The following is a 14,372-nucleotide window of genomic DNA, read 5'->3' as shown; positions in this document are numbered from 1 at the left end:
TATGTTTCTTTTTTTTTTAATAGAAATAGCCACAGGTGGTAACAAATTGGGTTTTGAAATGGGGAACTGGGCATGTATTCTAACCCAAATTACTGTGTAATAGTCTTCATTATATAAAAAAATTATGGAAAATCTATTGCTCAAAATCAGAAAAAAATATTAAATGTATTCCTCATATTTCATTGTTTTTGACTACTTAGATATTTAGAATCAGGAAGACATCTCAGAACAGACCTCCGGTAATAACTTTTAAAAAATTGTACTGAGTGTTGGTTTGTTTAAAAGGATTGTTGTCTTCTTTCCAAACTTATTATTATCTAGGGATAAATAATAGTTTTCCTCGGAAGGTCAAGAATTAAACATGGCTAGTAATTACTAACCATGATATGGTGTCATAAAAGTGCAAGGTTAGAGATGTTTACGTCAGTCTATGAAGGATACTGAACTGTTTGCTATTTTCTTACATATCTGCCTTCAACAGTCCTACATATCACTCTGAGTTAATTCCACGTGTTCTTTTCTAATATGGGAAAGTGAAAATATTTGTTTTAGTAAATTGTTGATAAGTTTATAGGCTTCTTAAATATTCTACTTTCTTCTTGTTATCTTGTAACATAAATTGACTGTTTTCTGTTATTACCGAGGAATTTCATGTTTCCTATGTGCAGTAAAATGCTTTTATATATATATATATATATATATATATATATATATATATATATATACTTGACTTCTTTAATCACAGATATTGGAAATGGGTCAGAGTACAATATGAGGGCAGCTTACAAAAAATGTGGCAGCAGTTGTTACTACAACTTAAGGCTAAAGGAAAGATTCATTTTTCAGTTGGGAAATCAACCCTCTCTCTTTATTATCATTTTCACTGTAGCTGATTGAAGGATCACAAAGAAAATCATCATCACATAGGTTCAAACTAAAATATTTGGTTGTTTGCTTTATTATTATTTGAATCTTTACATGTATTCATGTCTGTTGTTGGTGCAAATTGCTTATCTTGGGCAAACTTTGCTAAAATACATGAAACACCAAAAAATATAGACTAGAAAGCAAGGCCAATATTGTCCAAAGAAGTAGAGTTCCAAGAAAAAGATCACTAAAATTTAGATTATATTTTATTCTATTCTTTCACGATCTAACTATAAAAATCAAAGCAACACATTTAAAAAGTTGTCTGAAGATTTGTGTGATTAGTAGTTATGAAAATATGTACCATTGAGGAATATCAGGCTTGAGCTGGAAAATAAATTCCTTTAATAAAAGCCAGTTCCCTTCTCTCCTAATATGGGGATGGGAAAATATTTGTTTAGGTAAATTGTTGATAAGTTTATAGGCTTTCTTAAATACTCTACTTTCTTCTTGTTATCTTATGCCATCTCCTGAAATAAAAGTAATGGTAAGAAGCACACAGTGCCAATTTGTACTTGTAGCTAAATTATTCATTTTTCTGTAAGAAACTCAACTCTACATCCAACTTTTCTACTGCAGGGAAAAGAGAAAATAACATGCAGAATATTCAATCATACAATAATCTTAGTGTAATGTAATAAAATAAAATGAAAACTAAACATCTCTAGCAAAGGTATTTGTATTGAAGAGTGTGATTTAAAAATCAAAGTTATATCTTAAAAATTGATAAGCCTGTAGTCTCAAGGCTTGAAAATGAATGAGAATATTTACCATGGAAAAGTAAATTTTCTTAAATCATCGTCTAGACTTGGATTATAAAAATAAGAAAGCTTGTAATCCTTATAATCTCTGAATCCTTTTAAATGTAAAAGTACAGTATGTTTTAATTTTATACACGTACACAAAAAAGCAAAATTTAGGATACAATCAAACTTTAACTTTGGGCTTCCTTTCACTGGAAGTTTACTAAAATTTTATGCATTCATATGATTATTAAGAGAAATACTATGAATGAATGTTTTATGTCTTATATATAAGCTATGTTTAAGCTACCATATAAATAAAAAATGAAAGAAAGATGCATAAATCATCATAGTTATGTAGAGGATGTGAGTTATTCAGTCATTTCTCAGGTTCAGTTGCCTCTAAGTGTTAACATCTCTAGAATAGCTCAGGGACAATTGAGGATGTAAAGTTAGCATCTACATATGTATTAACATAATTTATAAGCACAAAACTGATGTTTGCAAATAGCAGTAAATATCCACCCAACAATTTTAAGTGTATACTGTCAAACTTCAGATTCATTTTAGCAGTTATGCCTTTTAAACCCTACAAAGACTGCTTTTAGCTGATAAAAGAAGTAAACAAGAAATTGTCATTTAAATGGTCCCTTTAATGTGTTTCACTAATTAAAAATCAATAAACACATTACAAACTTAAAAAGAATTAAATGTTGTTTAGGCAGAGTATATTTTAGAACAAAGTAGGATCTTTGAAATTATATTATCTTTACCATGGCAATTTACTATAACATTAATATGGTTGATGAGAATACTTCATAGAATTTGAATATAAAGAAAATAAGATAATATGGATATCAAAATATTTTAAAATGCCTGAGTAAAATGCATTTCTAATATTATTTAATATTTTAATATATTCCATTCCTCTAATCAAACCAAAGTATAGTTATGTAGATTAGTTACATATAAAGTTTCATTTCTCCAACCTGTATTTATCATTTGATCACAAAGCTTGTTAACTTAAATAGTCTTTTATTGTCATGATTCATTTTCTCATAATTACACTGTTTAACTGCCTTATTTTTTGAATAAATATATGCAAACCTGCCAATTGTATTCAGCATAGTTATGCTAGATGTTCAATGAACCATTAAGAACCATTTCACTACAATAAAACTGCCTGGAATAGATCCAGTTCAAGGCCAACAAATACCAGTAATCAGAATGTCACTATGACCAGAACAGAAAAACAATACTGTGTTCCATGTATGTCAACAGATTCTCTCAAGCACTGCCCGAAAACCAATTTCATAGTCTATCAGAATACATGTAATTGAAACGTGCCTCCCATAAAACTGCAACTTGCATTTATATATTGCTATGAGTTTTTCCTTTCCTTTATACTACACCTTAAAAATACTGAACTGATTCCCCTGCAGCAGCAATGAAGCAGGAGCATATTTCTGCTTAGTCACAGCGAGAATGTTGATGCCATTAAGAACTTCTTTATTATAGATGATTTATTTCCAAAGACCAAAGGATAGCAATACATCACTGTCAAAGCTAGCGGTGAAAGCTATGACTTGCTGTAAAATACTGTATGCTGCCATTGAGGGGAATTCATGTCAAAGTCTCCTTTACTAAAGTAGGTTGACAATAGATTAGTGTAGGTCTGATGAACTTTGAAAGTGTCTTGTAAGTGGGTGGCAGAAGTCACGCTATCTTCAAAACTGATAAGTAAAAAATGAGCTGTATGCTATTCTCTAACAATTATACATCATTGGTTGAAGGAATTTAATCCAGAGAAATCACTTCACTAATGCTTTACTAAAATATGACTTTAAGGTAATGCCCTGTGGGATTTATTAAACAGACGTATGACCTAGGGGAGTACATTCTAGAGCAATGACTAATATAGTAATTAGTGAGTGCATTTGTAAGAATGTACCCACTATTGAGTGTGTTGCAAGACTTCTCTGATCAGGGAGTTCAGTTTCATTTCCTCACAGGCCTGAGCCCAGCTGTAGAAACTTCTTCCTCTTAGTCTTTCATCATCAACCTTACACCATATGTTTTTAATGTTTCCAGCCATACCACTAGTCCCCAAAGTACCAAACATTTGCTTAACATTTGTTTATATTTTCCTTAATCCATGTAAGGTCCATGTTATAATGTTTAATTCATTTTAAAGGGAAATATGTTTGTCTTTAAAAAGCGACTTGCTTTGAATTGAAATTTGTAAAATGGGATACTTGTGCTTGCATATTTACATACATATTTGGTACTGAAAATATTCATATTCATAGATAAATATAAACATAGGTAAAGATATAACTACATTTTCCAAAAAGTTTGTTTCTTTATAATCTAATAAGCATAGGCAAAGCCAACTTTACTGATTGCATGTAAATTTTTATTATTTTTTAGACATCTTAAGATATTTTTCTTAGCTTATATACCTATACTTCTCTGTTATACCATATTGCATAAGCAGCACTCACAGTGAGAAATTTGAGACCTCAATTCTGACAATAGGGATTTCTCATACTATAGTAAGATACTGCACGTAAAAACAGCACTAAACATTCATCCCAAATATTAAATGTCTTCTCCTTAAATATGTAAACTCCATAATTCTTTAATTGAGGTGACAGTTGGGGGTTATTTTAGGAGTAATTATTTTAAGTTCACATATAAAGAAAGCTATTTCTAGGCATTGTATGAATTTGAATAATACACATCTATTATTAAAACAGTGACTTCCTAGACAGAATTGTCTGTGAGTGAACAATGTAAGCAGGGGTTATTTTCTGTTTTAAGGACTATCAACTATTTTGTAAGTCTAAGTTTAAGAGTTTGAGATAAGAATTTTAGGGCACGCTTTTTTTTTTTTAAATCGGATGACATACAATTTTCTTGTAAGAAAAGATGCTGAGAATGTAGTTTCAAAATCCTTGATGTAAATGTATATGCCATACTTTGTACTGAAATAACATAACTCTCCCATACAGGTGATGTGAAATTTTTAAAAATGTATTGTTTTTATAATACAAAAACCTAAAGAATTTTCATATCAATGTGAGGATGATCAAGAAACATCTGACTGTAATTTTGGAAATATTGTTGAAATTGGCAGGCTAGTGGGTAATAAAGTTCATAATTCATGAAGAGCTTTTTTTGTCACCTCTATTAAAAATAAAATTCTGTGGCTTCTAATTTTATAGTATTTTTCCTTTGATATCAAATAAAGAAATGCTCGCAAGTTTACATTGGAGGTAATCTCCACAAAATCACATCTAACCAATGATGATATTAGTGTTTTAATAGGAAAAATAAGAATAAGTTTGGAACTTTAAAAGTAAATTTAAAATCTCCATGAGACAAATTTTGAACTCCCTATGCTCAGTTAGAATTTTGATTGTGTGATACTTCAAGTAATTTCAATCCAAACTAAAATAAAAGTTTGATAGTGAATAGTCTTTACACTAAAGTAGAAATTAATCCGCCTATGTTTTGAGGAAATTAAAAAAAAAAAAAAAGAAAGAAAGAAAGAAAAGGAAAGGAAAGTGCACAGAGCCACAGGAGATAAGCCAGATGACAACGCCATCCCTTCCTTGCTCAATCCAACATAATCCTCATAAGTAAAGGATTTTGTGGAGAAAGATGAGGGCATAGACTAATCCAGTGGCATCTTCTTGGCATAAAACGCGTAGCCAAATACCTTCACAACTTGAAGTGACAATACAGGATATTTATACTCTGTATCTGTTACTGAAATTATTAATGTAAAGGCGTTTAGACTATGAGTGATCCGTTGAGGTCTTGGGAACTCATCAGAACAGGTATCTCGAGTCAAGAAACTCTTGTGTTACAAAAATGAGGACAAAGACACACAGCGGATAGCACCATTATTAAAGACACGTCAGCTTCCATCTTTTCAAAAATACCTTTAACCCTTTATTCATACATGATCACTTACTCACTCACAGTTCAGTCTCGCTGGTATGTGCTTCTTTTGCTCTAGGCCTCTACCATATCATTATTAAGTTCATTTATATTTAAAATAATATGCTTAACTTATATTTGGCAAATTTATGTTTTAAGCACATGAACATATTTAAAGAGAATTTTATTTCATTTTTCATCAGTACTTTGAAGTGAATGGGCATGCCTTTTTAAAGTAGACTTGTAAAAAACTATATGTTTCTTTAAACTTTAGGAAATCTTTCTGTTGGGTTAATTCATTTTTGTCGATGAGGATATATTAAAACTGCAGTAGGTACTGTGGGAGAACACAGATATTTAAAAAAATAAATAAAACAAAACAAAATCAGGAAGTCCTATTGTCAGGGAGTCCCAGGAAGTCTTCTCAATGAGGATTCTGATTCGTGGAGAACACCTGTTGAGAAGTTGCCTGAGATTTAACTGAATTTGTTGTTTTGTTTTACAGATGGTCATGTATCTCAGGCTGGCCACTCTATTTAACCAAGAATGACTTTGACGTTCTGACTGACCTGCCTTCCCTTCCCTACTGCTATTTACAAGTATGAACTTGTTCTTAGAAAGCCACAATTAGCAGTTATACTTCAGAATTAGTAAAGACTTCTACATTCATGTTATATTTTACATCACTGCACAAAATAGTACACAGGGAAAGGTCTACAATGAAACGTGTTCTTATACATTCATGTGATAGACTACCTTACCCACTTGAAAATCTGTTTAAGGTCTATAACTTAAAATAAATAAAATATCACATTATAACTTCAAAGTAATAGTATAATTCTTGTGCAATTATTGATATTCCAGTCACACATCTATTGTCTAAACACTTTATAGCCTGATTCACAGGATTTAATAAAAATAAAATCTCTCTTCACATATCTGTGTTAATATGTATACACCTGAGATTAAACAAAAACTTGAAGCATGAACCTTGGGCCCTGTGATCAAAACACTCACAGACTATAATCACTTTTTACTTTAGCTATAATGTGAGCCATACTGCACCAAAGTTCCTATATTTCATATCTCCTTATTGTACATGAGTATTACAACATAACTATGAAATATTTTTAACCCATTTCTAAAGCTATACTATGTACTTTCAAAACTCTAAGCAAGAAAATGAAAAATGAAGATGACCCAGAGCTACAAGCTGTTGATCCAATTTGATTTGGGGGAATACGAGTCTACTTTAAGAAAGAGACATGAAATTAGTAGCATATTTAAGTGGCAGGCCGACTGATGCAAATGCTAACAAATGAGCTAGATACAAGACTATGGAATTCCTGCAGACTTCCTTCATTCCACTTGAGCACAATATGCATTACTGCCCAATTGTTGAGGGAAAAGAGAAGGGGGGGAGGCACATCAATTGGCTAATTTATTATGATTTTTATAATAAATATAAGAGAAATGTGGTACATTTCCAAAGATATTAATTTATTGAATTCTATAACCCATCTTTTAAAGGACTGAAGGAAGACAGAGGAAACTGTTAGCTGTTTCAGTGGAGAATTTTTAAGACAGCAGTAGCATAGGGAATTGAGACACTTTGGTCAAATTACAAACTTAATCCAAAGTCCATTTTGTACTTTGGTGGAATGGGTTACAGTTTTTTTTTTTTTGACATAAAAGAATACAAAGACAGTCTTTTACATACTACTTAAACTGTTGAAATTTGTGGTAGTATGTGATTTTTCTTGGTTTGGGTTTCACTCTTTGTGAGGACCCACCACTATGATTTACAGCCAATAACCAGCTTCAATGGCAATATAATTAACATAGTACAAGCACTACATCCTTCCAATTTTTTGGATATTTTATTCAAGAGTGCTCTTCACTTGTCTAAGAAGACACACTTGCTGACAATTTTACTGCACCAATTTGATTTTATAGATTTATTTTTCTGCTGGAAACTAGATAAAAATTCAACTCACAGCCCTTAAAGTAGATGATTAAGTATTAGCCTTTTGTGACAACTTTGTCAGTGGCATAAATATAGAACAGGTGTACAAAATATTTGCAATTCCAAAATGACTACATCACATCTATAAACAAACATTTAATCATTATTCCCTCTATAGAGATATTAGTGTTTATAAATACCAGTTTCACGCAGTTACAGGAAGACATTTTTAGAAGCCAAGTTTTTATAGTTGAGAATTTCTTTTATGTTTCATATAAACTTTAAGTCCATGATTACATGATTACTCATATACAGTGAATATTATAAAAATGGCATTTTATACTTGAATAGTAAATTACATTGTACTTGGCAAGCCTTGCTCACATGGACACTATGCTGTCAGAGAAAATGTTTTCTGCTTAGTGTTAGGGCATGGGAGGGGATTATATTAGCAGGTCTATGGGTCTTCAACACTCCATCTGAGCAATAGTAACTTTGCTGAGACAAGCTTTGCAAAGCATAATAGTAAGGCCAATGACTTTCCATTTACCTCAAACTAAACTGCGCCCCCCCACACACACACACGTGTCAATTTTTTATACTCAGGTGCAAACGTCAATGCCTGCTCATTCAGAGGAGTTTGTAACAACATGTGTTCTAAGTATTATGATACCCAAGAATTATATTTTTCTGTGACACAACAGTAGTGAATAAAAGAACAAGGAGGTGACTGGATCATCCCAGTACAGTCATCTTTGCAAAAATTAATGTCTATGGCTTTGGGTAATGGTTTTATTTTCATCTTATGTTTAATAATATGTGTAGATACCTTGAAAATATACCCTGTTCAAGAAACAAGTCACGTGGGATCCACTGCAATTTAATTTCCTGTCATCAATAGCATAAAAATGACTTTATGATACTTTGGGCATAGTTTTCATCCCTCAGTGACTACAGGAAGCTCACTGGAAAACCTGGAAACAATGAAATTCTTTTCAAAGATTTTTTTTTTCTTGTCACTGTGCCTAACTTGTACAAAGCACATTAGGATGTGAAGAACACTTCCAAAGCTGAAGCTGAAAGTTTAGTTAAGGAATGAATGGGGTTCACGTGCCCCAAAATATAAATAATTTATAAATGTAAAACCAATTTATCAGAGGGTGAAAATATAAATCTAATTTATCAGAGGGTGAAACTTGGTTCAAGCTGATTCACAGCTTTAGAGTCCTGACATGGTGACTATTCCATACTAAAGAAGTTAGCTTCAATTTGGAATATAAACTTCATATCAGCATAAAACGTTTTAATGGAATAAAACTCATTAAAAGGAAATTAACTTTTTTTTCCTACTCTGGGAACCCTGTTATGGAAAGAAATATAGTCCTGCAGATAGAATAAAGTTTAACTATTGACTGTTGTTACCATTTGAAAATGTGTAAAAATAAATTTGAAAAAATGCAGCAGAGGTATGGCATGTGTTTTAGCTATTTTTACCCGGGAGGGATTCTGAATAGCCAATGGTATTCACACAGGGTCAAAGATGTGAACCATTTTGAGTTAACTATTGCCTACCCCACACACATGATTGCTGGCCATCTGGCTTTCCCTTATCCAAAGGTCTCAGGACAGCACAGCAAAAGCTTTTATGTGAAGTCCCCTTTACTCTAAAAGTCTCCTACCTGAATTATGGACATCCGAGTGGCAGGGGTCTCGCTCGAATTAGTCCCTTGTCCGGTGAAGCTGGTGTGGCAGCCTGCGTGCCCCTGCGGGACAGTCAGGTTGTTGGAGGCTGGCTTAAGATACATCACCTCTGACCGGGGCGAGCTGAGGGGCAGGCGGGTTTGGTAGTCGAAGTACATAGGGGAGGTGGCCAGGGAGGGACTGCTCACCACGTTCATGACGTTCATGGCGTTCCTCTCCTCCACCTCGCTCTGCACCAGCATGATATCGTTTTTGTTGATTTTCTTCTTCTTGCCCTTCCCCCCGCCTAGCTGAGGGTGGCTGTACTCGGCGATGCGGCAGTTGTAAGTGCGAATCTCCTTGTTTTCCCGTTTACACTTGACAGCGATGGTGATCATGGCCGCTAGGAGGATGATAGAAATCGTGCTCAGTGTCACTATGAGAGGCAGGGACATGTCCCAGTGGTGCTGCTCGCCATTCACTCGCGGTACCCCTTCAGGCAGGGAGCCGCTCACTGAGCGGATGATAAGTTTGGCCACAGCGGAAAGGGTGGGCTTGCCATGATCGGTCACCTTCACCACAAGCTCCACCACTGGGGTCACATCCTCCCAGAAGGGGTGCAGCGTGCGGATCTCGCCGCTGGACGGATCGATCTCAAACAGGTGGTCATCGTTGCCATCCACGATCTCATAGGTGAGGCGCCCGCTCTCTCCAAAGTCGCTGTCCAGGGCGCGCACGGTGCTTACCAGGTACCCCAGGCCAGCATTGCGCGGGACCTGCAGCTCAGCTGTGTCATTCTGTAGCGTGGGAAGCACAATCACTGGAGCGTTGTCGTTCACGTCTAAAACCGTCACCCTCACCGTGGCGTTGCTCTCCAAGTGCGCTGGCGCCCCTGAGTCCTTAGCCAGTACTTTGAATTCAAAAGCCTTCGTTTGTTCATAGTTAAAGGAGCGTAGGGCATATATGGCCCCGTTAGTGGGGTTCACGGACACATAGGTGTAAATAGACACGTCGCCGATGTGTGAAGGAAGAATGGAGTATGACACTGTCCCATTTTGGCCCAGGTCGGGATCCTGGGCTAGCACTGACCCGAGGTATTCTCCTGGAATGTTGTTCTCGTGTACTTGGAGCACGTAAAGTCCTTTGGTGAACCGAGGCGGATTGTCATTCTCATCCAGAATCTTGACGGCGAAGGACTTGGTGGAGTTAAGTGGAGGGGAGCCCCCGTCCCGGGCCACAATGGTCACATTGTACTCGTCTTGTGTCTCACGGTCCAGTGGACGGTCAGTCACCACGGTATAGAAGTTGTCATAGTTCTCTTCAAGCTTGAAGGGGACGGAACCGGGACCCCCCAGGCCACCTCCAGTCCCTCCTCCACCTAGAACCCGACACTGAAGCTGCCCATTCTTGCCTGAGTCCCGGTCAGTGACCCGCACTAGGGCGATGACTGTGCCGGGCGGGGCGGCCTCACTCAGCGCCCCCTGGCGCACGGAGACGAAACCAATGGACGGCGCGTTATCGTTCCGGTCGATAAGCTTGACTGTGACCTTGCAGTGGGCTGGGATTGGGTTAGGTCCTAGGTCTCTGGCCTGCACGTCGATCTCCAACATGCCGTTCTCCTCATAGTCCAGGTTGCCCTTAACGCGGATCAGGCCAGTTTTAGGATCGATGGAGAAGAGCTCCCGCACGCGGTCGGGCACATAGCTGCTGAAGGAGTAGAGGACTTCTCCGTTGGGACCTTCATCAGCATCAGTGGCGTTCAAATCAATGACCACGGTACCCAGTGGAGCGTTCTCGGGCAGTTCCACCAAGTATGACGGAGCCTCGAAGACTGGACTGTTGTCATTGGAATCGATCACCTTCACATTGATCTGTACGGTGGCGGAGCGTGGAGGCTCCCCGCCATCTAGGGCGGTCAGCACCAGAGTGTGGTGGTTCTGCAGCTCGCGGTCCAGTGCCTTTTGGATGACCAGCTCTGGGAACTTGGTGCCGTCGCCGCGGGACTTGACGTCCAGGGCAAAGAGGCCATGATCATCGCGGGTGAGCAGATAGGTGCGGAGCCCGTTCTCGCCAGCGTCTGGGTCGTGTGCGCTCGTGAGGGGGAAGCGGGTGCCGGGTGCCGCGTTCTCTGAGATGTCCATTTCTATCTGATCCGAGGGGAAAGAGGGAGCGTTGTCGTTGATGTCCTGGATCTCTACCTTGATCATGCAAATCTCCTTGTCGTTAGCGAAAACCTCTAGGGAGAGCTGGCACTTGGCATTGTGGCGGCATAAGGACTCACGGTCGATGCGCTGTTTGGTGTAGAGGAGCCCGCTGTCGGCGTCCACGTCCAGCAGATGCGGTGCGGAGTTCTCCAGCACCCGGTAACTGCCAGACTTGCTCCTCCCGCTGCCGCTGCCGCGCTCAGCCGGCGGAAGCCCGGGCTGCAGTCGGGCATCCTTGCCGATGTTGCCAATCACCGTGCCGGCCCCTTGCTCCTCTGGCACTGAGTAATTGAGGTTTTTGAGTGTCAGGGCAGGGGCCCACAAAAGGAAGCAGCAACAGATGGAAAGGTACATCCCAGACCGGTGGGGTGGGAACAGGAGCAGCCGGACTGGAGGTGCTAGCTGGTGGGTGCGCGCCAGTCTGGAACCGGGGCGGAGCGTACGAGCTCGGAGCGAGCCACAAGTCTGCGAGTCTTTCCTTCCCTCCGCACCCGGGCTGCGGCACCAGGCAGTCTCTCCTTATTCCGCTCAAGTTGCCCGAACCTGTTGATCTACAGCATTCGCACTGGGAGAGATGCAGCCGCGCAGCGAAGCTGCAGCAGCTCGGAGCCAGGCGGCGACTCCCTGCGGCTGAAGGCAAGCTAAAGGCTTTGTCTCTCCCGCCTGGACTTCGGGAGGTTCAAACTTGCGTGATGAGGCTGGCGATAAAAAGGAAATCGGAGTCTGGAAGAGATGATAATGAGCTGAAGAATTGCTTGGTTTTCCTCACTCCCGCTAGGCGCTGCAAAATCCACTCCCTCCGGCAGCCTACAGAATACTCTTCAAATCCGGTGGGGGAGGGCTTCGGGAGGTGTGTCTCCAGGCAGATCAGAAAGTGGAATCCTTTAGTTACTCTTATTCGGTGATGCGATTGATGGGAATGAATAGGGACGAAGAAAGAGTCACAGATACATATGTATATTTGAGGCTGCCCTGGCACACGGAGAAATGTCTGCTCGCTATGCAGGATGCTCGGCTTTCAGGCAGTGTATTGCTGCATTTAAAGATCTAATCTTGCCTTGCTGGTTTAGGCGGCGGCGGCAGCGGACTGCATCTCCGAGCCAAGTCTTTTTTTCTCTCTCCCTCTTCTTTTTCTCTCTTCTTTCCGAGCAGCCAGAGGGAGGGGAGGAAATGCAGAGGAAAAAAAAGTGTCCCGATTTGTAGTTTCCTCCCCCTACCAAGCTCCTCCCTCTCTTCCTCGGAGAGGGTTCTCCCCCAAAATCAAGAAAGCCACAGCCTGATCAGCATTTGCGCCGAGAGCCTATTGGGAGGAGAAAAATATAGAGATATATCTCCGCCTCTGTTCGTAGAACACTCTGGTGTGTCTCTATGCCAATCCGGGAGCCGCCACTACCATCCCATCCTCTTCCAGCAAGCAAAGACTTCTCTCCCTGCAGTTTAATTCCAGTTTGCTTTTCTTGCCAGGCGAAAGGAAATCAACAGGCAACTCATGGTTAGACGTGCAGATTTGAGGGGGGGGGGGAGGGGGGAGGGCAGACTAGAAAGGAGGAGGGAGCTACCCTCCCAGTCCTAGCACACACACACACACACACACACACACACACACACACACACTGCCCTGTCTCTCGCTAGAAGGGAAACAGTCTCTGCATTCACAGGGCTGGGCTGTCAAGTGGCTCTCTTTTCTTTCTATTCAGCACCTCCTTCCAGTGGCCCAGCCTCCTTTTCATCTAGAAAGGAAAACCTTGGCGAGGAACAAGAGTGGTGAATATTTGAAGAGAATAACAGTGTAGGCTTTTTCCCCCCTTATTATTATTATTATTTTAAATTGGAGGAGTAGAGTCGACGGAATACATCAAGGCTTGGCGTGATGCATTCTGCAGTCTGGCTCACACACGGTCTCTGGTCGACTTGGGAAAGGCAGAGAGGGTGAGGAGCTGCAGCCACCGCGGTTCTGCCAGGGCGCCCACCCGGGGAAACTACCTCCTCCACCTCCGAGGGGAGGTTAGGCACGGGTTGATCTACACATTATTTCCGCTTCTCCCAGCGCCTCGGTATACGGGAATGACACATCCAGAAATGCAGGTGTTCTCATCTGCGGGATGAGTCAGAAGCAGCGGAACGAATCGTATTCACTCTCCCCTCACGGTCCTCCCTTCGCAGTCCTTAGTTGAGGCTTCTTCTTAAGGCTTTCTCTGACCACTCAATAGGAAAAACAAAAACAAAAACAAAAAAAAAACAAACAACAACAACAAAAAAGCCGGAATCACGTCGGGGGTGGGGGAAGAAAAACGAGAAAAAGCGTGGGGGGAGGAAGGCAAAGCTGAATCCAGGAACACTTTTACTCTACCTCTTTCGGCCGGAGTCCGAGGCTCTGCAAAACAAGGCGTCTGCTTTGCTTACGAATATTTATTTGTTTTTTAAAAAAAACCTTTCCACTTGGTTAGGCGTGAGATGCCCCCAAATCTCTCAGTCTTAGGGGTGGGGGCACGTTTCCAGTAATGATTCACAGCTTAGCCCAGGATCATAGTTCAAGATTTTCCTCCCAACGGTCTCTGTTCACAAAGTCCAGCATCGGTGTGCATAGCTAATTGTGCAGTCTGTTGTGGAGGTTTTTTTTAAATTTTAATTCCTCCTTTTTTTTTTTTCTGTCACGAGTGGTCTCTTTCAGTCTAGTGCGGTGCCTGTCAGGATCACCCCAAAGCCTGAGAAAGACGTGCAGGTTTCAAACCGAATAAATCCATCTCCGCCAGCCAAGACGCGGAGGAAATGGAAGGTGAAAAATTCAATTCAACAGTTGGAGTACCGTCTCCGAGCCGCCCTCCTCCGCTGCGGCAGCCGCCGGGCTCGCAGTCCGGATTCTCTCCCCAGCGTCTCTTGCTGACTGACTCTATTCACCTCACG

At 40.0% G+C, this 14,372-nt stretch overlaps 1 protein-coding gene across 7 annotated transcripts in view; it reads right to left on the bottom strand.

Moving 5' to 3' along the window:
• Positions 1-14,354, bottom strand: part of Pcdh17 (protocadherin 17) — a 94,003-nt gene extending 79,649 nt beyond the window's left edge. For 3 of the 7 annotated variants that reach the window (XR_001781111.2, XR_003950846.1, XR_003950845.1), the window contains exon 1: positions 9,264-12,878. Coding sequence is in view for 4 of the 7 variants with exons in the window: in XM_006518905.2 (XP_006518968.1) it covers positions 9,264-11,822 (2,559 nt within the window). In the remaining 3 variants the exon portion in view is untranslated. Of the gene's footprint in view, positions 1-9,263 lie in introns of all 7 variants that reach the window. The other 4 variants (XM_006518905.2, NM_001013753.2, XM_017315983.2 and 1 more) reach the window with 3 other exon arrangements.
• Positions 14,355-14,372: the final 18 nt, after the last annotated feature.

Source organism: Mus musculus, chromosome 14 (genome assembly GCF_000001635.26).
Source record: "Mus musculus strain C57BL/6J chromosome 14, GRCm38.p6 C57BL/6J".
NCBI classification, from domain to species: Eukaryota; Metazoa; Chordata; class Mammalia; order Rodentia; family Muridae; genus Mus; species Mus musculus.
This window is presented reverse-complemented; position numbering and strand designations above follow the sequence as displayed.